This window comes from Coregonus lavaretus (assembly GCF_964263955.1).
Source record: "Coregonus lavaretus genome assembly, chromosome: 24".
Taxonomy (NCBI): Eukaryota; Metazoa; Chordata; class Actinopteri; order Salmoniformes; family Salmonidae; genus Coregonus; species Coregonus lavaretus.
Window position 1 is genome coordinate 40999332 of NC_140011.1, and position 24176 is coordinate 41023507.

Genomic DNA, 24176 nt, shown 5'->3' on the forward strand with positions numbered 1-24176 from the left:
TAGGCATTGCAATTTAGGCTATCATTTTGGGTACTGGCGTCTTGCGGAATAATTTTAGAACTCTATTTGAGTTTTATAACTGTTTTTTATTATAAGGCTCCCCTTAAAAACAGACCCTAGTTTACAGGCCTCTAAATACATTTTAAACAAAATAGTTGAAGGAGCAGGTGCAGTGGCTGATAGGGAAAACAGATCTGGCAGTAAGAATAGGCTATATATATAGTCTTGACCATTTGGGACCACTTGGCTATTTCGTTCAGGACAGGTTATAGCCAAGACTTAATCAATATTTAGTTTTGTCTTATTTATTGATACTGGATATAGCCTCTGCGTGATGGGGTTGTGCAACGCAAATGGCTATAACAAGCCTTCATACAGAGTGGAATTTACTAATACAACAGTCAAAATGCCTAATATAAGGCTTACAGTCAGTGCTCCCAAATACTGGAAAAAGTGTGATTCATTAGGTTACATGATCACCACAGTAGCCCCACGCAGCTATAAAAATAAATTATGCAATTATATGGCCATTAAGTAACACACAACAGCATGGCATATTTAGAGAGCGCAATGGGCCTAAATCATATTTACTTTCTATGTTGCAGCTCAGGCGGTTATTCTAGACAAGGTTCTTCTGTGTCTTTATCGTTCTCACACAAGTCATTTGCTGAAGGCCCAAACCTATACTACGCCATGTACTGGTATAACATCGTTATTGAATGCAGTTCTAAAACAATTTCTAGACTTTTATTTTGGAAATGAAACTGGAAGCTGCAAAGCAACTCTAATGTCTGGGCTGGAGTTGCTTGATTGACTAGCTAACTTCGACTAGCTATGTTCGGTTCATGTCCTTTGCAGATGCCACATTAATGACAAAGGATGTACATATAAAAAAGATCTGTAACCGGAGTAAAGGGAGACGTAAAGTATGAATTGAACATGTAAATGTTCATTCATAGTCGTAACATAGAGTATGTACGTTTACAGATCTAATTTAACGTTTACGTTTCAAGTTTCACGCATGGCCTTTCTTACATCTTAACAATTTACGTATGGATTTTCTTACGATCCTAACGATATGTACGTTCAACCTTTTGGCAGCTATCTCGCTCCATACTATTGACTCCTAATGATAAGGCCAAACTGGCTTTGGCCTTATTCTTGCTAGGTGTCGCTTATTCTTGCTGGCCTCACATAGATCTCCTCAGCAAAATCTAAAATGTACTTCCGGGTCACGGAATTTCGGAAATGTTCAAAATAGTAGTCCCCAACGTCATAGTAGAATACAGGGATGGAAATCAAGCTAGCCTGAGGCTAGTACTTTTCATATCGGGCTAGTAGAAAATGTGCCCAATTTATGGAGCTCTGCACTGGCTAGTAGGCAAATAGGCCTACATTAGGGTATAATGACTCTATGGCTGCATGCCTCCAGAAGGACATCTGAAGCTGAGGGATGCTTTTCCGAAGGCGCATGGTGCTGTGGTGCTGCATGGAGATCACAAGCTCTTCAACTGGGCAGCGGTGTCGCGAAGGAGGGCATAGCCTATGCGGAGACTACCTAAGACCACTGCAACAGAGTTATTGTAAAGTGTGGGAATAAGCTTACGCCAGACTTAGCATACGTTTAACCTCCCCCTTGTTACTTTCAAAGTCCATATGTTCATTACCTGATTCATATAAATCATGTAAAATTATTAGAAATTAATATTAACCCCTCCTACAGAATATTGCTTTGGCAAGATTTTGAGTGAAGAAATCAATATCAAAATATATATATTTTTTTTTTTGGAGTGGCAAAGACTCCAGTGGTTGTACATAATTCATAGATTCACCAAACATCTATTATTATTATATGTTTCATTATTCCTGGTAGATACTACTGGTTATATTTGCAGACAGAGCCCAGAGAATGGGATGGTGCAATATTGAATCAGTCATATTTTGATAAGGTGCATGCATTGGGATGTCCACGTCACCCAGAGATATGCATATGCTGTAGAGATACACCTAGCGGACTGAAACTTCACTGTTGTAGGCATAATACAGCTAGTGATATCTAGAATTGCGCTGGCAAACAAATCCATTACATTAGCTACCTAAATGTGAAGTAAACTCAACTAAGGAGTAATAAAGAATGGAGACTTTTAACTTGAAAACTTGCAGGATAACTATTTCCGGTTTCCCTGACTTCCGTTCTTTATACTGTGTTATGCTTGTTCTCGTAGCACTCCTCACAGGCCTTTCGGTGAACTTTTGTTTTGTTGATGAGATGAAACTGCCAAAACTCTGAAAGGTATTATTGTACGTCAGAATTGCAACGCAATATTTGTTCAAGGCTGAAATGTTGGTCCATAATCGTAACATGGTGTTTGTATGTTCACAGATGAAATGTCAGGATTACGTTTGATGTTTCACGCATGGCTTTTCTTACTAGCATAGCAAATTATGTATGGATTTTCTTAAAATCCTAACGATATGTACGTTCAACCTTTTGGCAGTTATCTCGCTCCATACAAACTAGCCTGTCTGCTAGAGAAACCCGGGGAAGATCTCAATTGCATACTCCTCCTGTCCTCTCCTTCTCAAAAACCCATTAGAGGAGAAGGTCAGAGAGGAGGAACCTCTGGCTTTCTCATCCAATGGGTTTTGAGGAGATGAGGAGAGAGGACTAGGAGTATGCATTTGAGATCTTACCTTTGTCTTTTCAAATATCGCATCGCACAGATTTTTGACCGGAGCCATTATTTTCCTTTTAGATTGGTGTGTATTGTTGTGAATTGTTAGATACTACAGCACTGTTGGAGCTAGGAACACAAGCATTTCTCTACACCCGCAATAACATCTGTTAAATATGTGTATGCAACCGATCAAATTTGATTTGAGCTTCAATCAAATAAAAAAAGTAAGGATCCAATGACAGACAGAAAGTCCCCCACTGAACAGAGAATGGGTTTGGGAGACTGTACAGTACATCTCTACCTGATAGACCTACTGTATGTACGTCAACAACGGTTGAGAAACCATAAACCTACAGTGCATTCGGAAAGTATTCAGACCCCTTCACTTTTTCAAAATTTTGTTACATTACAGATTTATTTTAAAATATAATAAATTATTTTTTATCCTCATCAATCTACACACAATACCCCATAAAGACAAAGCGAAAACAGGTTTTTAGAAATGTTTGCAAATTTATAAAAATAAAATAAAAACAGAAATAGCTTATTTACATAAGTATTCAGACCGTTCGCTATGAGACCCGAAATTGAGCTCAGGTGCATCCTGTTTGCATTGATCATCCTTGAGATGTTTCTACAACTTGATTGGAGTCTACCTGTGGTAAATTCAATTGATTGGACATGATTTGGAAAAGCACACACCTGTCTATATAAGGTCCCACAGTTGAAAGTGCATGTCAGAGCAAAAACCAAGCCATGAGGTCGAAGGAATTGTCCTTAGAGCTCAGAGACAGGATTGTGTCAAATCACAGATCTGGGGAAGGGTACCAAAAAATGTCTGCAGCATTGAAGGTCCCCAAGAACACTGTGGTCTCCATCATTCTTAAATGGAAGAAGTTTGGAACCACCTAGACTATAGCTGGCTGTCTGGCCAAACTGAGCAATCGGGAAAGAAGGGCCTTGGTCAGGGAGGTGACCAAGAACCCGATGGTCACTCTGACAGAGCTCTAGAGTTCCTCTGTGGAGATGAGAGAACCTTCCAGAAGGACAACCATCTCTGCAGCACTCCGCCAATCAGGCCTTTATGGTAGAGTGGCCAGACAGAAGCCACTCCTCAGTAAAAGGCACATGACAGCTCACTTGGAGTTTGCCAAAAGGCACCTGAAGGACACGCAGACCATGAGAAACAAGATTCTCTGGTCTGATGAAACCAAGACTGAATACTTTGGCCAGAATGCCAAGCATCACGTCTGGAGGAAACCTGGCACCATCGCTAAAGGTGAAGCATGGTGGTGGCAGCATCATGCTGTGGGGATGTTTTTCAGCGGCAGGGACTGGGAGACTAGTCAGGATCGAGGGAAAGATGAACGGAGCAAAGTACAGAGAGATCCTTGATGAAAACTGCTCCAGAGCGCCCAGGACCTCAGACTGGGGAGAAGGTTCAACTTCCAACAGGACAACAACTCTAAGCACACAGCCAAGACCACGCAGGAGCGGCTGCGGGACAAGTCTCTGAATGTCCTTGAGTGGCCCAGCCAGAGCCCGGACTTGAACCCGATCGAACATCTCTGGAGAGACCTGAAAATAGTTGTGCAGTGACGCTCCCCATCCAATTTGACAGAGCTTGAGAGGATCTGCAGAGAAGAATGGGAGAAACTCCCCAAATACAGGTGTGCCAAGCTTGTAGCGTCGTACCCAAGAAGACTTGAGGCTGTAATCGCTGCCAAAGGTGCTTCAACAAAGTACTGAGTAAAGGGTCTGAATACTTACGTAGCTGTGATATTTCCGTTTTCTATTTTTAATAAATGTGCAAACATTTCTAAAAACCTGTTTTTCTTTGTCATTATGGGGTGTTGTGCGTAGATTGATGAGGGGGGGGGGAATTATTTCATCAATTTTAGAATAAGGCTGTAACGTAACAACATTTGGAAAAAGTAATGGGGTGTGAATACTTTCCGAATGCACTGTATATAATAACTCCCTTTGTGTTAACGGGTCCTCGCTCCTGGGCCTGTATTATTATCGTAGTCACAAAGTAGGAGTACTGATCTAGGATCAGTTTTACCTAGATCATCATAATGAGTAAGATTACATGGACGGGGGAACCCTGATCCTAGATCAGCACTCAGCACTCTGAAGCTGCATTTCCACCTAAGACTTACCCCGGTGTTTTACAAAGAAAGGCTCAGACTTTTGTGTTTCCACTCCATAGTCCGGCTCCAGTGTTTCGCTGGGCCTCCGTGGTCCAAGGACAGGCCACTTATACTTTTTCAGCCGGCCTTTAAATAACAATGGCTGACTGTGAACATAAGTTAACACCTTTCACGGTTAACACCTTCTCACAAAGCAGTTGTCATGAGGTTGCAGAGGTTGTTGATTCTGCTTGCCCCAAGTCTGTATTGTCACACATCTGATGTAAACAAAATAACACTAGAGCTCACATTAACATAAACACTGGTGACACACTGGTGTCGGGTGCAAATTCACCATGAGAGGCTTTATGAATACCAGCCCTGCTGTTAGACAGCCATGTAAAATAAAAACAAAATAAAGTTTATTCAAAATTACAATCATTCAACAACCATTTTATTCAGACATTTTTGTGAACAATGAGCATTGTCCTTTAACAATAACTAAACCTTCCTTTAAATGAAGATAGAATGAAACAGGATATTTGAACTGTCTTCTATCATTAATCAGTATGGACTCCTGCTGCTTACAAATCCACAGACTGCTCTCTTCAAAATAAGCAACATCTTTTCAAATATCGCATGGCACAGATTTTGGACCTTGGCTAGTTAAAATTGTGGCCTAGTAGCCTGGCTGACCAGTGCCCAAAATCCATGGTGTGTTGTTCTCTTCCAGGTGTCAGTTAGAATAAGCCTTTCCATCTTCTGACTGACACATTGGACACTGTTATGTGTTCTCTCTCTTGTGAACATTCTTAATGTGTGATTTAGGGGAACTACTCTGATTGAAGCACTTGTCACAACCGTTGCAGCGATACGATTTCTCTCCTGTGTGAAATCGCTTGTGGCGTGTCAGATCACCTAATGTTGTAAAGCATTTTTCACATATAGAACACTTATATGATTTCTCCCCCGTGTGCGTCTGCATATGTTGCGTCAGGACTGTGCTCTGAGTGAAGCTTCTGCTGCAAACGTTGCACTGGCATGGTTTCACTCCGGTGTGAATTCGCTGGTGGCTTTTTAGAATACTTAATGATATCCAGCGTTGTCCACATACAGAACACTTAAATGGTTTCTGGGATTTCTCCCCTGTGTGTGTCATCATATGACGTGACAGGTATCCGCTCTGACTGAAGCTTTTGCTACAAACGTTACACTGAAGTGATTTTTCTCCTGCGTGAGTCTTCATGTGTTCTGTCAGGACTTGCTTTCAAGTGAAGCTTTTGCCGCAAGCAGTGCACATATGATTTCTCCCAGTGTGAATTCCCGGGTGGTCTTTGAGATAACTCAATGATGTACAGCCTTTTCCACAAAAAGGACCAACATTTTTTTTCTTCCAATTGGTAGTTACAGTCTTGTCCCATCGCTGCAACTCCCGTACGGACTTGGGCGAGGCGAAGGTCGAGAGCCATGCGTCCTCCAAAACACGACCCTGCCAAGGCGCACTGCTTCTTGACACACTGCTCGCTTAACCTGGAAGCCAGCCAATGTGTCGGAGGAAACACTGTACAACTGGTTACCGAAGTCAACGTGCATGCGCCCGGCCCGCCACAACGAGTCGCTAGAGCGCGATGGGACAAGGACGTCCCGGCCGGCCAAACCCTCCCCTAACCCGGACGACGCTGAGCCAATTGTGGGCTACCTCATGGGTCTCCCGGTCACCGCCGGCTGCGACCGGAAGACCCGGGTCTGTAGTGACGCCTCAAGCACTGCGATGCAGTGCCTTAGACCGCTGCGCCACTCGGGAGGCCTCAAACAGGACACTTATGCAGATCTCTCTCTGTGTGTGAGTCTTCATATACACTCTCAGGAAACTCATTGTTCAGAAGCTTTTGCCACAATCGCTGCAAAAATACAACGCTTTCTCTGATTGTTTTTCTTCTGGCTTCTCGTCACAGTGAACCTGCTGGTGGCGTTTTAGAATACTTTATGATGTATAGCCTTTTTCACATACAACAAACTTAAATGCTTTCTCCCTTGTGTAGGTTCGCTGGTGGAGTTTGAGATAACTTGATGTGAAGCATTTTTCACATACAGAACACTTGTATGGTTTCTCTGCAGTGTGGATTCGCTGGTGGCGTTTTAGAAGACTTAACGATGTAAAGCCTTTCTCACATACAGGGCACTTACATGATTTCTCCCCTGTGTGAGTCCTCATATGCTCTGTCAGGTGTCCACTCAGAGTGAAGCTTTTGCTGCAAACGTTACACTTAAATGGTTTCTCTCCCATGTGAGTCCTCAAACAGTGAGGGAAAATAGTATTTGATCCCCTGCTGATTTTGTACGTTTGCCCACTGACAAAGACATGATCAGTCTATAATTTTAATGGTAGGTTTATTTGAACAGTGAGAGACAGAATAACAAAAACAAATCCAGATAAAACGCATGTCAAAAATGTTATAAATTGATTTGCATTTTAATGAGGGAAATAAGTATTTGACCCCTCTGCAAAACATTACTTAGTACTTGGTGGCAAAACCCTTGTTGGCAATCACAGAGGTCAGACGTTTCTTGTAGTTGGCCACCAGGTTTGCACACATCTCAGGAGGGATTTTGTTCCACTCCTCTTTGCAGATCTTCTCCAAGTCATTAAGGTTTCGAGGCTGACGTTTGGCAACTCGATCCTTCAGCTCCCTCCACATATTTTCTATGGGATTAAGGTCTGGAGACTGGCTAGGCCACTCCAGTACCTTAATGTGCTTCTTCTTGAGCCACTCCTTTGTTGCATTGGCTGTGTGTTTTGGGTCATTGCCATAATGGAATACCCATCCACAACCCATTTTCAATGCCCTGGCTTCTGTTTCCACCTCCATGTTTGACGGTGGGGATGGTGTTCTTGGGATCATAGGCAGCATTCCTCCTCCTCCAAACATGGCGAGTTGAGTTGATGCCAAAGAGTTCGATTTTGATCTCATCTGACCACAACACTTTCACCCAGTTCTCCTCTGAATCATTCAGATGTTCATTGGCAAACTTCAGACGGGCCTGTATATGTGCTTTCTTGAGCAGGGGGACCTTGTGGGCGCTGCAGGATTTCAGTCCTTCACGGTGTAATGTGTTACCAATTGTTTTCTTGGTGACTATGGTCCCAGCTGCCTTGAGATCATTGACAAGATCCTCCCGTGTAGTTCTGGGCTGATTCCTCACCGTTCTCATGATCATTGCAACTCCACGAGGTGAGATCTTGCATGGAGCCCCAGGCCGAGGGAGATTGACAGTTCTTTTGTGTTTCTTCCATTTGCGAATAATCGCACCAACTGTTGTCACCTTCTCACCAAGCTGCTTGGCAAGGGTCTTGTAGCCCATTCCAGCCTTGTGTAGGTCTACAATCTTGTCCCTGACATCCTTGGAGAGCTCTTTGGTCTTGGCCATGGTGGAGAGTTTGGAATCTGATTGATTGATTGCTTCTGTGGACAGGTGTCTTTTATACAGGTAACAAACTGAGATTAGGAGCACTCCCTTTAAGAGTGTGCTCCTAATCTCAGCTCGTTACCTGTATAAAAGACACCTGGGAGCCAGAAATCTTTCTGATTGAGAGGGGGTCAAATACTTATTTCCCTCATTAAAATGCAAATCAATTTATAACATTTTTGACATGCGTTTTTCTGTATTTTTGTTGTTGTTATTCTGTCTCACTGTTCAAATAAACCTACCATTAAAATTATAGACTGATCATTTCTTTGTCAGTGGGCAAACGTACAAAATCAGCAGGGGATCAAATACTTTTTTCCCCTCACTGTATGCTCAACCAGATGTCCCTTGCGATGGAAGCATTTGTCACATTCTTTGCACTTATGTGGTTTCTCACCCGTGTGATATACTTGCTGTATTTTTAAAAGACCTGAGCTAGCAAAGCATTTAGTGCACACAGAACACTTGTGATTTCTCCTATGTGTGGTTTTTCCTTTGTGTGGGTGAACTGATGCGTTTTAAAATGGCTTGGAGTCTTAAAGCTTTTATTGCACACAGGACAGCTGCATGTCTTTACTCCTGGATGAGTAGTAATCATATGCTTGTTGAAGTATGTCTTGGATCTGAAGGATTTGCCACATTCTTGGCACTTAAATGATTTCTCACACGTGTGAATTTGCAAATGATCTTTTAAAGAGTCTAAGTAGGCAAATCCTTTACCACACACAGCACACTCGTATTATGGCTCCCCTGTGTGAAGTGTCTGGTGTCGTTCTAAACTCCTTAGAGGTTTTAGGACATGAAGGACATCTCTGAAGTGGAGGTTTCTCTCTATTGTGAATTCTCTGATGTACTTTTAAACTGGCTAGTACCTTAAAGAGTTAACTGCAACTGTATCGTCTCTTGCTTGTGTGACACTTCAATGGTGCTTTCTGCTCATTGGTTGTCTTGGCCTCAGTGCAGACTTGAGAGCTTTGTCCTTTCTTTGCCCGGGTTCTCTTTGACCCTGACGGTAGCTCTTCACTCTCCTCCTCATCAATACTTAAAATGATTTCACTTGGCGCTGCAGAACAGTCTGGATTTACTGCAGAGAGGGACTGAGAGTCACTGGTTGGTTCTGATACTCTGTAGTGCTCTTCATCTGATTCTGATTGGGCCTGTTCAGTTGTGTTGGTGGGTAGAGAGTCCCTTTTGCTGTCCTGATCGCAGTCACTTTCCACACAGCGAGGAATAAATATCAACTGTATCACCTCTGTGGTAGCAGACCTAAGTCTTTGAAGCTGCTCTTCCTCCTGACTGGTCCTGAGTTTCTCCTGTTCCTCTGTAATCGGTGTGGGCTCTGGGTCCTCCTGCCCCAGACTGGGGCTCCACTCCTGCTCACAGTGCTGCTGCTGTTTAGGGGGAACCTCCTCTTCAGGGAGAGTTCTCTCCAGACCCCCAGGAGCTAAGGAGAAGAAATAGGTAGCAGTCATTTCCAGTTTGAATATTGCAGCTAAAAAGACAGTAATCCGTACAGAAAGGAGGTCTTTCCAGCTTCACCGCAACATTTTGGAATATTTATTCAAACCAACTGACATTCTCACTAGGGAACATGATCGCCGAAAAACGGGAGCCTCTTGGAATGCACATCTGGACTATTTTTGTTAAGAGATCTAGAATTAGGAGTTATGGTTGATGATAGGACTTAGACAAGTTGTAAATGCAACAAGTACTGATATTGTATCATATAAGATCACTCACAGATTTCCAAGAAAAAAACAAATTGAGACATTGAGACTTAGATATATTTCTACAGATATATTTCTACAGGAAATCAAAATATAAAACCTCTATACTATATTTACATCATATGACAGTGTTTTAGGTTGACAATCATTCTATTACACAATTTCTGATATCACAAGCCGGAAATGCATCCCCTATGCCTCTACTGCCATTCATTCCAATTAGACTCTGGCATCTTTCTAGAGCGCTGACATTCCGACCTGAAGATCACTGACATCATGATTTGAATCGTTAATTTTCCGAGTTCCCAGTTGTCTTGAAAGCACCATAAAATCAGACCCTAGTCAAGGGATCATCAACTAGATTCAGCCGCGAGACTATGTTTTCTTGAGTGGATGGTCAGGGTCGGCTCAAAATAAAAGTGACATAATTAAGAACGTGTGTAATGAGTAGGATTCTGTATTTTCACATGCAAAAGTGATTGCTTTTTATTTTTTTAACGCTTTATCTGCCTTCCCAATGAAAACTAGTTTGAAAATTCTAACATTTATTTTATGCTGCTTTGTTGACAACGTGACAGAGTGGCACAGATAACCCTACCATCTAACCCTACACTCATGAAAATCCCACCACCATACTCCACCTAATCTGTTTAGGACACCACCATTCAACACACCCTGTAACTCTTCTGACGTCAAATCTCGTACACCCAAATACTTATTTGAAGCTGCCACCACAACCTCAGTTTTCTGCGACATACGTTCCATCCCTGCAGTACAGTTGATAACCATTACTATAAACGCTAATAATCCAATCTTACTGAAGCATATACCACTCGTTGGCCACACCACTCCTCTCAGGACCCCCCCCCCCCCCCCCCCCTAACCCATCTTCCTCTACTTTCTTCACTGCCTCAGCATATGACACCTTTTGCACTACTCTGACCCCGGCCACCTCAACCTGCCTCTCACACACCGGACACTTCCGATCTCCAACAACATGTACCCCTACAGTTGACACAACTTTTTCCACCGAAACTACACATTCCTCTGTCCCATGTCCTCCTGCACACTTCCCACATTTTGGAATCTGCCTCCTACACACTGCTGCGGCATTGCCCACAAACGTGACACCTGTAACACCGCAGTGTATTCGGTACAAAAGCTCTAGCACCATAACTCATAATATATCCGAACGTTACTTTGTCAGGTAAAGACTCAATCAAAGCTCAAAAGAACAGACGGCGTTTCACCTCTGTTTCACCACGCTCTCCGCCGGGTCTGCGTCGCACCAAATGGCGAGCGTCACAAACACCAGGAATCTTCAACTTCAATAGCACCACCTCCACACTTATACCAGAAATCACTCCCTTCAATGGTGCCCTGTACCTAAGCGTAAAGCAAGATACATGTCTTTCCCTAAGTTGCGTCGCACGGAGCACCTACTCCCTCTGATCTGAAGAAACACAAACAAACATCACAAGTCCACTTCAGGTTGCCTTCACCGCCTCAGCACCCATCATCTTTTCCACCCAACCTGAAACCACCCATGGATCAGCCAAAAGGCCTGGATCCACCCTCTTCAAAAATCTCACTCCTACTGGGCCAAACTTCTCTATCATAACCATGTCCATCGATGCAAGGCTCGGGCTCCTCACCACACCTTCCCCATCTTTCATTTCACCTCCAGAACTCGAACTGGCGTCCGGCTCACTCTGTTTGAACTTGACACCAATTTTCCTCGACATACCCTTCAACAGATTTAACCCTATCCTCTGCCTCCCTCAGTCTTTTCAATCTCTTCTCGCTTTCCCTCCAATCCTCCTCCCTTAACCAATTACCCAACTCCTGAAAATATTCCACTTTTCCAAGTCAAAATCTCTTTCTTCCCTCCTCGAGGGACATGCTACAACCTGTACTCGACCTACCCAAAAGCAAACTGTCTGGGCTTCCTCTACCGACCTGGCATCATGAGTCCTATTCCCCTTATCGATTTACTTCGGTTGTCACTAGTTACCACAGCCACAAAGTCATAAACCACGCCTATTTCTACAATTTATCTTCTTAAAATGTGATTTTAAACCTAACACTAACCACACTGCTAACCTTATTCCTAAACCTAACCTTAAATTAAGACCAAAAAGCAAAACAATTTTTACGATTTAGCCAATTTGGACTTTGTGGCTGTAGAATGTAGCGGAAGCCATTTTCTTTCCATATTCCATATCTGCTTCCTGGTCGACGAAACAGTGACATGTTGAGGACTCAATGAAATCCAGCCAGAGGCGGGGGGTAATACATTGCTAGCCAATGAAAACACAGAATTGTTGGGTCATTCTAACGCGACATGCGTTGCCAGACACAACAAACCACCAATGATGTCGAACTCATTCCACAGAGGGCCGAGTGTCTGCGGATTTTTAGTTTTTCCTTTCAATTAAGACCTAGACAACCAGGTGAGGAGTTCCTTACGTAATCAGTGACCTTAATTCATCAATCAAGTACAAGGGAGGAGTGAAAACCCCGCAGGTACTTGGCCTTCCTTGGAATGAGTTTGACACGTGATGTAAACCCATCATCGTACACCACACACACGTAAACATAAATAAATAAACAGAAAACTGATTTGAATCAAAACATCATTTATTCAAACAACTAATGGAAAATAATGAAAAAGCATTGTGATAGGATAGTACATGCAGGCCTGCGGTCGGCCCCAGCATATAGACAGAACAGAATAATACGAGTAGAGAGAGGGGGCGTCCCGGGAATCTCTCCTTCCTCCTGAAGTGTGCACTCGTTCACCAATCCCTCCCACAAAGGGCACACTTCGGGAGAAAGGAGAGATCATTGGGACGCACCCAAAGATTCCTAAACAAGTGGGATCAACAAGTTAACTAGCTATGGTTTCGGCAAATATTCTTGAATAAATTGAGTTTACACACACACACAAATACAAATATAAAACCTCTATACTATATTTACATCATATGACAGTGTTTTAGGTTGACAATCATTCTATTACACAATTTCTGATATCACAAGCCGGAAATGCATCCCCTATGCCTCTACTGCCATTCATTCCAATTAGACTCTGGCATCTTTCTAGAGCGCTGACATTCCGACCTGAAGATCACTGACATCACGATTTGAATCGTTAATTTTCCGAGTTCCCAGTTGTCTTGAAAGCACCATAAAATCAGACCCTAGTCCAGGGATCATCAACTAGATTCAGCCGCGAGACGATGTTTTCTTGAGTGGATGGTCAGGGTCGGCTCAAAATAAAAGTGACATAATTAAGAACGTGTGTAATGAGTAGGATTCTGTATTTTCACATGCAAAAGTGATTGCTTTTTATTTTTTTAACGCTTTATCTGCCTTCCCAATGAAAACTAGTTTGAAAATTCTAACATTTATTTTATGCTGCTTTGTTGACAACGTGACCGAGTGGCACAGATTACCCTACCATCTAACCCTACACTCATGAAAATCCCACCACCATACTCCATCTAATCTGTCTAGGACACCACCATTCAACACACCCTGTAACTCTTCTGACGTCAAATCTCGTACACCCAAATACTTATTTGAAGCTGCCACCACAACCTCAGTTTTCTGCGACATACGTTCCATCCCTGCAGTACAGTTGATAACCATTACTATAAACGCTAAAAATCCAATCTTACTGAAGCATATACCACTCGTTGGCCTATCCCTCTGTACTGATACAGCTCTACTACTCACACCACTCCTCTCAGGACCCCCCCCCCCCCCTGCCTCTCACACACCGGACACTTCCGATCTCCAACAACATGTACCCCTACAGTTGACACAACTTTTTCCACCGAAACTACACATTCCTCTGTCCCATGTCCTCCTGCACACTTCCCACATCTTGGAATCTGCCTCCTACACACTGCTGCGGCATTGCCCACAAACGTGACACCTGTAACACCGCAGTGTATTCGGTACAAAAGCTCTAGCACCATAACTCATAATATATCCGAACGTTACTTTGTCATGTAAAGACTCAATCAAAGCTCAAAAGAACAGACGGCGTTTCACCTCTGTTTCACCACGCTCTCCGCCGGGTCTGCGTCGCACCAAATGGCGAGCGTCACAAACACCAGGAATCTTCAACTTCAATAGCACCACCTCCACACTTAACACTTATACCAGAAATCACTCATTTCAATGGTGCCCTGTACCTAAGCGTAAAGCAAGATACATGTCTTTCCCTAAGTTGCGTCGCACGGAGCACCTACTCCCTCTGATCTGAAGAAACGCAAACAAACATCACAAGTCCACTTCGGGTTACCTTCACCGACTCAACAGCACCCACCATCTTTTCCACCCAACCTGAAACCACCCATGGATCAGCCAAAAGGCCTGGATCCACCCTCTTCAAAAATCTCACTCCTACTGGGCCAAACTTCTCTATCATAACCATGTCCATCGATGCAAGGCTCGGGCCCCTCACCACACCTTCCCCATCTTTCATTTCACCTCCAGAACTCGAACTGGCGTCCGGCTCACTCTGTTTGAACTTGACACCAATTTTCCTCGACATACCCTTCAACAGATTTAACCCTATCCTCTGCCTCCCTCAGTCTTTTCAATCTCTTCTCGCTTTCCCTCCAATCCTCCTCCCTTAACCAATTACCCAACTCCTGAAAATATTCCACTTTTCCAAGTCAAAATCTCTTTCTTCCCTCCTCGAGGGACATGCTACAACCTGTACTCGACCTACCCAAAAGCAAACTGTCTGGGCTTCCTCTACCGACCTGGCATCATGAGTCCTATTCCCCTTATCGATTTACTTCGGTTGTCACTAGTTACCACAGCCACAAAGTCATAAACCACGCCTATTTCTACAATTTATCTTCTTAAAATGTGATTTTAAACCTAACACTAACCACACTGCTAACCTTATTCCTAAACCTAACCTTAAATTAAGACCAAAAAGCAAAACAATTTTTACGATTTAGCCAATTTGGACTTTGTGGCTGTAGAATGTAGCGGAAGCCATTTTCTTTCCATATTCCATATCTGCTTCCTGGTCGACGAAACAGTGACATGTTGAGGACTCAATGAAATCCAGCCAGAGGCGGGGGGTAATACATTGCTAGCCAATGAAAACACAGAATTGTTGGGTCATTCTAACGCGACATGCGTTGCCAGACACAACAAACCACCAATGATGTCGAACTCATTCCACAGAGGGCCGAGTGTCTGCGGATTTTTAGTTTTTCCTTTCAATTAAGACCTAGACAACCAGGTGAGGAGTTCCTTACGTAATCAGTGACCTTAATTCATCAATCAAGTACAAGGGAGGAGTGAAAACCCCGCAGGTACTTGGCCTTCCTTGGAATGAGTTTGACACGTGATGTAAACCCATCATCGTACACCACACACACGTAAACATAAATAAATAAACAGAAAACTGATTTGAATCAAAACATCATTTATTCAAACAACTAATGGAAAATAATGAAAAAGCATTGTGATAGGATAGTACATGCAGGCCTGCGGTCGGCCCCAGCATATAGACAGAACAGAATAATACGAGTAGAGAGAGGGGGCGTCCCGGGAATCTCTCCTTCCTCCTGAAGTGTGCACTCGTTCACCAATCCCTCCCACAAAGGGCACACTTCGGGAGAAAGGAGAGATCATTGGGACGCACCCAAAGATTCCTAAACAAGTGGGATCAACAAGTTAACTAGCTATGGTTTCGGCAAATATTCTTGAATAAATTGAGTTTACACACACACACACAAAGGTAAAGATCAAATGATCGAGAGTCTCAACTCATTTATACCAAGTCTATCTATAGTTGTTCATAGACTTGGCTAACAAGACTGATGTTTACAGCTTTGTGAAATGACTCAACTGTGTGTATGTCTGCGTGTTACTGTCATAGACAGGTATAAACAGATAAAAGCCAACTAACTTGTGCCGTCTGGTGAACAGATTAGAACTGGTAACACGTTTAACGTCAGCATGCGTAATAAACCATTACACATTCTCACTGAACATATTACGTCAGGTATGTCATTCACAGATGTCATCTTTGTTTACATTGTGTGGGACGTTTTACGGTTGTGAAAAGACTGTCTGTCTGACGCAGTGCATATGTTGTGTACTCTGACACACACACACACACACACACACACGCACGTTTGTGGTAAACACACTTATCATACTAGCTTGTTTACATGTGCACACTGTTGTGCTACAGAACCCTATTGGCACCCTGTTGGCACCCTGTTTCCTATAGACGTTTGACCAGGGCCCGTAGGGTATCATTTTGGACGCAGCCTGGGTCTTAGCCACTCATAAAGAAACAGAGCAGCACAGAGTTCTGCGCTTAGAATGAACATAGATATATAATTTATAGAAGCTGAAGGAGCTGATGAGTTACCCATAGGTGGTGGTAAAAACTAAAGGGAAACAAACACAAAATATACGATGAACTAAAACTAACTTTCAATCTCATTATAATTTCTTAATGTTTAAAAACAACAAACCAAAAGGGTAGGTGAGTGAGAACACTAACTTGCCAGACAAGCTCTTCTGTAGAGTATAAACATCACACACACAATGGATACACCAGCCAACTCAGAAACAACACACACCCACCAACAGCACAATACTAAAAAATACAAAGTATTTTTTCTTTGTCTTTAAAGCTGTTCCTTTACAGAAGCCTTGGGAATGACTGTCAGTCAACACAAGCTGCTGGGGGCAACAACATCGCCCAACACTGTTGCTTGGCAACTGAGATGCAAATCACTTCATGGGTTTACAGGAACTGAAACGGACCACTTCCGGGTCATCAGAGGCTGAGAGTGTGGCTCGGGGTCACGGGGACCTGGAGGAGGGTGGGTTGATGAAGGTACCCCAACACTACAACCTCCCTCCCCTGCCACCCCCCCCCTACAGAGCCTCTCTGTCTGTGCTGCTCTGGGGTTCCAGACAGCTGTCAGTCAAACAGACCCTGACTTCTCAGTCAGGCTAGGGCCTTCCGTCGTCCAGTCCTAACCTCCCCAACCCTCTCTATTCCATGTCTCTCTTCCTCTCAGTCATCTCCACAGAGGTAAATACTGCCGCTGGCCTTGGGAACACACTGCAGAAGTTACACACAACGCATGGCTGGACTGGAGAAACCAGAAATAAACACACACCTCTCCTCCTTCTGTCTTCTACCTCTCCTCCTTCTGTCTTCTACCTCTCCTCCTTCTGTCTTCTACCTCTCCTCCTTCTGTCTTCTACCTCTCCTCCTGGTCCAGCCTTCCTGCATCTCTTAAAACTCTCCCTGCTCCTCTCCTCTCCTCCTTCCCTCCCTCCGCTCTCTCTCGCTCCATGAGCTAAGTGGTTAACACACACACCTCATCACAACGAGAGGGTAAAAAGCTCTCAGCCCATTAAACTCAATCCACAAAAAAAAAATGCTTTTTAGTTTCCATTTTTCTTCTCTCTCTCCATCAGTCTTCTCTTCTGCATTAGTTTCTAGGCTCCTCCTCCACTCCGATGGTGTGGGAGGTGGCCAGCGGTTCTCAGCAGTTGATTGGTTGTTTGGGTCCTCTGGGCGTGGTCTAATGTGTGACCCGGTTCAGCCCACTTTGGCCCAGGTGAGGAAGGAGGGGATGTCTCTGACCGGCACATTCCTGGTCAGGGCTTTGACCCGCAGGTTACGGTCATCTGTCAGAAGAACCACCTCCCGACGCAACCGCACCGGACCGTCTGGTAGAGAGGAGGGGGGGAGGGAGGGGTGGAGAGAGGTAGAGGTTGGGGAGGGGAGAGGAGGTTGGGGAGAGGAGGGGAGGGGGGTAAGGAGGGGAAGAGGTTGGGGAGAGAGAGAGAGAGGAGGGGTGCAGAGGTTGGGTGGGGAGGGGAGAGAGGAGGGGTGCAGAGGTTGGGAGGGGAGGGGAGAGAGAGGGGAGAGAGAGGAGCGGAGGGAACAGAGGTTGGGGGGGATGGTGGAGAAGAAGTGGGGGGGAGAGGAGTTTGGGGGAGGAGAAGATAGAGGGAAAGAGGGGGGTTAATATAAAAGTATAGACAAATCAGGCATGATGTAAATGTGTGGTGGTGTGCAAGGTTTTTATCTACCTCTCTGTGCAGGCATGAAGTCCTTAGCCTTGTCTTTGCAGTAGTGGAGACAGCAGGACAAGATGACATCATCATTGTTCCCCTGGAGAGAGAGAAAGGGAGGTAGGGGGCGGGGAGCGACCGGTAAATCTAAAGCTGATTTTCAACGACAGCCCAAAACTGGATGAAAATACATTGATATGCAGTCAGACTGCTCCAAACTAATTCACATACTAGAGATGGTAAAACACTGCTCTCTTAACAGAGGATATGGGTGCTTATACACACCTTAAAACACACACACACACACACACACACCCCTTCTCTCTCCCCACACACACACCTGTTGTCCGGAGGTGTCTTCGCTGCGGAAGGCGATGGACTCCAGTTGACTTCCTCTGCTGGTCAGCGCTCTGAGACAGGGCTCCCTGGCCTCGAACCCTCGCTCCAAAAACGCCACGGCAACCTTGGCCTTCTCCTGGACCGCCCGTGCGTGGGCCGCTCCCCCACCGCCAGGGTTACCACGGGAACCACCGCCGCCGCCACGAACACCGCCAGAGCCTCCGCAGCTCTCTTGACCCTTCGCCAGACCATCCAACTCTGTTATCACTGGAGAAGGGAGATAGAGAGAGGGAGAGGGGGGAGAGAGAGAGGGGGAGAGAATGGGGAGGGGGGGAGAGAGAGAGAGGGGGAGAGAGAGGGGGAGGGGGGGAGGGGGAGAAAGAGGGAGAGAGAGAGAGGGGGAGGGAGAGAGAGAGAGGCAGAGGGCGGAGAGAGAGGGAGGGAGAGAGAGTGGGGAGAGAGAGGGGGGAGAGAGAGAGTGAGTTTTATAAAACCTTTATTTTATACTTAATAATTAACACAAATAATGACACTTTGTGCCTTTTCAGAAATTAAACAACAAATGTGTCATTCCTATTTATTATTATTTTTTAAAACAAAAAATACAATAAAATAAAAAATCATATACATTCAACTAATTTCTTCAACAAAAAATAGTTTCCCCTTCTCCACAAAACACACCGCTCCTTCGTAAACCCACCTCTCCTCAAACAATGGGAGATCTTTTACAGCCGAAAATAACTCAAAATCCACTTTTATTCTTGCTTTGACTAATCCTTTAAAAACACATCTTACATCCTGCCCATATCCCGTTTCTATCTTATGTTTCCTACTCAGAAAAATCGACATCTTAGCTTGCCCCAAAATAAAATGTAACAGTTGATATTTTCTTTTCTGTTGCTTATTAGATTGAAACCCCAAAATAAAAACAGTGTTATTGAAAATCTCCCCTACAGCTGTGAACAAAGACTCCAGTATTTCAAAGAGAGGCTTTATCCTCTCACACTCTATAAAACAGTGACAATTTGTTTCTCTTATGTTATAAAAAGGACATCTATCTCCAACATCTGAGTTAATAACAGAAACAAAAGCATTAACTGCAAACCTTCCATTGCATGTCACCAGTGCCCTTCTGTAACGGTGGCTTGTACAGTGCTCTCCATGCTGGCTTTACCTTGTCACCAATGCCCAGTTTTACCCTCCAAGTATTTTCTATTCTTCAATGCATCTTTATTAAAAACCTTGACACACCCCCTATATAAGTACAGTGGGGAAAAAAAGTATTTAGTCAGCCACCAATTGTGCAGGTTCTCCCACTTAAAAAGATGAGAGAGGCCTGTAATTTTCATCATAGGTACACGTCACGACTTTCAACTCCCTCCAAAGATTTTCTATGGGGTTGAGATCTGGAGACTGGCTAGGCCACTCCAGGACCTTGAAATGCTTCTTACGAAGCCAGTCTTCAATGCCCTTGCTGATGGAAGGAGGTTTTCACTCAAAATCTCACGATACATGGCCCCATTCATTCTTTCCTTTACACGGATCAGTCGTCCTGGTCCCTTTGCAGAAAAACAGCCCCAAAGCATGATGTTTCCACCCCCATGCTTCACAGTAGGTATGGTGTTCTTTGGATGCAACTCAGCATTATTTGTCCTCCAAACACGACGAGTTGAGTTTTTACCAAAAAGTTCTATTTTGGTTTCATCTGACCATATGACATTCTCCCAATCCTCTTCTGGATCATCCAAATGCACTCTAGCAAACTTCAGACGGGCCTGGACATGTACTGGCTTAAGCAGGGGGACACGTCTGGCACTGCAGGATTTGAGTCCATGGCGGCGTAGTGTGTTACTGATGGTAGGCTTTGTTACTTTGGTCCCAGCTCTCTGCAGGTCATTCACTAGGTCCCCCCGTGTGGTTCTGGGATTTTTGCTCACCGTTCTTGTGATCATTTTGACCCCACGGGGTGAGATCTTGCGTGGAGCCCCAGATCGAGGGAGATTATCAGTGGTCTTGTATGTCTTCCATTTCCTAATAATTGCTCCCACAGTTGATTTCTTCAAACCAAGCTGCTTACCTATTGCAGATTCAGTCTTCCCAGCCTGGTGCAGGTCTACAATTCTGTTTCTGGTGTCCTTTGACAGCTCTTTGGTCTTGGCCATAGTGGAGTTTGGAGTGTGACTGTTTGAGGTTGTGGACAGGTGTCTTTTATACTGATAACAAGTTCAAACAGGTGCCATTAATACAGGTAACGAGTGAGGACAGAGGAGCCTCTTAAAGAAGAAGTTACAGGTCTGTAAGAGCCAGAAATCTTGCTTGTTTGTAGGTGACCAAATACTTATTTTCCACCATAATTTGCAAATAAATTTATAAAAAATCCTACAATGTGATTTTCTTTCTCAATTTGTCTGTCATAGTTGACGTGTACCTATGATGAAAATTACAGGCCTCTCTCATCTTTTTAAGTGGGAGAACTTGCACAATTGGTGGCTGACTAAATACTTTTTTCCCCACTGTATTTCCCATTCACCTCATCCAAACCCACCTCTTCCAACCCTCTCAAATCCAGTAATAACGCCTTTCTTTCTGACTCTGGGATATTGGGTGTAATCCTCAGTCTTGGAAATGAGACGTTTTCATCTTGTACTTTCTTCTTGTGACTATTAAGCGTAAACCACTCTTCTGCTGACAGAGCCTTCCCAGCAGTTGTCCGACAATCCTTTCCGACCTCACCCCTAAATGTTCAGCCACCCGTCTTCCATCCATTAAGGTGGGCCCAGCCATGGCCATTAACTGTTTTAGGGTGATGATTTTGCCCTTCACCAGAATATTGGAGAAATGTGGAACAGCTGCAGTTGTACAATCCAGTCTTGCCCCATACACCAGAGGTTCCTCCAGCAGCCAATCCACTGACTCCGCTGCAGTGCGTCTGGACACCTTCATTATGCGCCAAACCTTTAGACCAGGGGTGTCAAACGTACGGCCCGCGGGCCGGATCAGGCCCGCAAACGGGTTTAATCCGGCCCGCGAGATGATTTCGGAAAAAATAAATAAATAAATAAATAAATAAATTAAGTATAAAAATGCGCTGCAATTTTTCAATAAAATAAACTGCTGTTCCAATTGCGTCCACTGGATGGCGCAATAGCAATTGTGTTAAGCAAGCAAACTGTTTATACCGGGGCAGAGCAAGTAGGTCAAGCACGTGCAGCCAATGAGCTACTTTGTTTTGCCCGCGATATTTATTACGGCTTCTACTTTTAACATTATGTGCTTTGGCACCCTCATTGCCCCAATATGTCTCTGTCAAAAAAGAGAGGACGCAGAGTGCAGAGTGTTCCAAGAAAAATGGTCATCCTATTTATTCACGGAATTGAATGGGAAAGCTGTATGTTTGGTGTGTTCAGAGCATGTTGCAGTGCTGAAAGAATATAACCTTTGTCGCCACTATGTGAGTCTTCATGCCGACAAATATGACAACTTTCAAGGACAGCGGAGATGAGAGAAGGTGAATGAACTGTTGGCGGGTCTGAAGAAACAGCAGTCTGTGTTTACTCACAGCTGAGACATCAGTGACGCTGCAGTGAAAGCTAGCTACCTCATTGCTAATGAAATCGCAGTGGCTTCAAAACCATTTAGTGAGGGTGAATTTGTAAAAACATGCATGATGAAGGCAGCGGAGATTGTGTGCCCTGAAAAGCGGCAGGCTTTTGCAAATATCAGCCTGACAAGAAACACAGTTGCAGACAGGATTTCCGATCTTTCAGTGGATTTGGACAGCCAGTTGAAGCAAAAAGTAAAGTCATTTATTGCGTTTTCGGTTGCAATTGATGAAAGCACGGACATTACAGATGTTGCACAACTGGCCATTTTCATCCGCGGAGTTGATGACACATTGACCGTCACGAGGAGTTTGTGGAGTTGGTGCCGATGACAGATACAACGACAGCAGCTGATATTTTTACCGCACTCGTCGGCGCGCTGGACAGGGTCGGAGTGGACTGGTCCCGCGCTGTCAGCCTGGCTACAGATGGTGCGCCCTCAATGATCGGGAAAAAAGCAGGCGTTGTGACAAAGTTCAGAGAGAAAGTGCAATCTGCAAATGGAGGACGTGATTTTTTGACTTTTCACTGTATTTTGCACCAGGAGGCTTTGTGTTGCAAGTCATTAAAGATGGATAACGTCATGAAGGTGGTCATCCAAACTGTTAATTTCATCCGATCCAGAAGCCTGAATTACCGTCAGTTTGACAGCCTTCTCAGAGAGAAAGACCACATCTATGGCCTGCCATACCACACTGAGGTAAGATGGTTAAGCCGAGGTGCTGTGCTGAGGCGTTTCTTTGATTTACGAGAAGAAATTGAACAGTTCATGGAAGAAAAGGGCAAACCAGTGTTAGAATTTCATTCCGCAGAATGGATGCAGGACCTTGCATTTATGGTGGATGTTACAGAGCACCTGAATAACTTGAACAAACAGCTGCAAGGGCGCAACAAAGTTGTCACGCAGTATTATGACAGCATACGTTCTTTCAAGTTGAAGCTGTCATTGTGGGAGACGCAACTTGCCGGTGGTGATGCAGCTCACTTCCCCTGTCTGAAAAATGTGTGCGCGACCCAACATGTGGCAGACATGAAGCGGTTCAAAGATAAAATAACGGGACTGTTACGGGAGTTTGAGCAACGCTTTCAGATTTATGTTTATATGTTTTTATGTTGATGTGCTATTGTTTTTAATTGATTTTATTTGTATATTTAACCTATTCTTGACTCTGTGGTTCTTGCACTTGTTTGGGGAACAGGATTTCATTCTTTTTATCTACATTTCTGCCTGAGAAATGACACCCTGATATAGTTCTGTGATCTGTGAAACAGTTCTGTTAATCACTGAGGCATTGTGTGTTTGTGTGTTCTTTTTCTTTAGAATTTTCAAATAAACTTGACGTGTTTTATGATTAATAGTGATGTTGTGCTTGTACTATTTTGGACACACTGTCCTCAGGCTCCAGCTTTATGTTGTATGTTGATCGTATTAAAACAAAGAAAACAATCTGAAGTTGTTGTTTTTAAGTTATATATACACCATGATTTTTCCGGTCCGGCCCACTTGGGAATAGATTTTCCTCCATGTGGCCCCTGAGCTAAAATGAGTTTGACACCCCTGCTCTAGACCCTTCACCACCCCTTAAATTCTTACTCCTCGGTACTTTGAAAACAGCTGCTTCATTTTCCATTGTTTCAATCTCCTCTTGACCTCTAATTTCATTTTCCAGCACCGACTCAGCGACCCCAGTCACGGTCTCACCGGCGGTTTCCCCTCCCTCTTTGTTCTGATCTACCACAATTGCCCCCGTAGCCACACTGCTTTCCTTTCCTACTTTTCCAACCACATCTGCCCACCTTCTCCCTTCCCCTGCACCCTTAGCATGTTCATCCCTTCGCGGTGGTGCATTAGCTGCACCAGCGCCTAAAGCTGCTACCGGGCTCTGCACGCTCATTCTCGGGACAATAACGTATCAAATGCCCCTCTCTTCCACAGCCAAAGCATTTCATTGATTCAGTAGAGGCATAGATCACATAATGAAATCCGTCAATCTTAAAACTGAACGCTAAATTCAGTTCGTCACTATCCTTCTTTAAAATCAGATGCACTTGTCGCCAATGAGACACGACATGTTTCAGCAAAGGAGATTTGCATCTAAAAAGAACCATTTTTATTGTAGATACAAGTTGACCATTACGAGA

The 24176-nt window shown here is 44.1% G+C and overlaps 1 protein-coding gene across 1 annotated transcript in view; it reads right to left on the bottom strand.

Annotated features, from left to right (window-relative positions):
• Positions 1 to 15455: 15455 nt before the first annotated feature.
• The window catches only part of smg6 (SMG6 nonsense mediated mRNA decay factor), a 37330-nt gene continuing 28609 nt past the window's right edge, over positions 15456 to 24176 (bottom strand). Inside the window, exons 16-18 of the mRNA XM_084140751.1 lie at positions 18434 to 18699; positions 18112 to 18193; positions 15456 to 17745 (exon numbers count right to left, since the gene is read on the bottom strand). Of these exons, the coding sequence (XP_083996877.1) occupies positions 17615 to 17745; positions 18112 to 18193; positions 18434 to 18699 (479 nt within the window). The 3' untranslated portion in view covers positions 15456 to 17614. The remainder of the gene's footprint in view (positions 17746 to 18111; positions 18194 to 18433; positions 18700 to 24176) is intronic.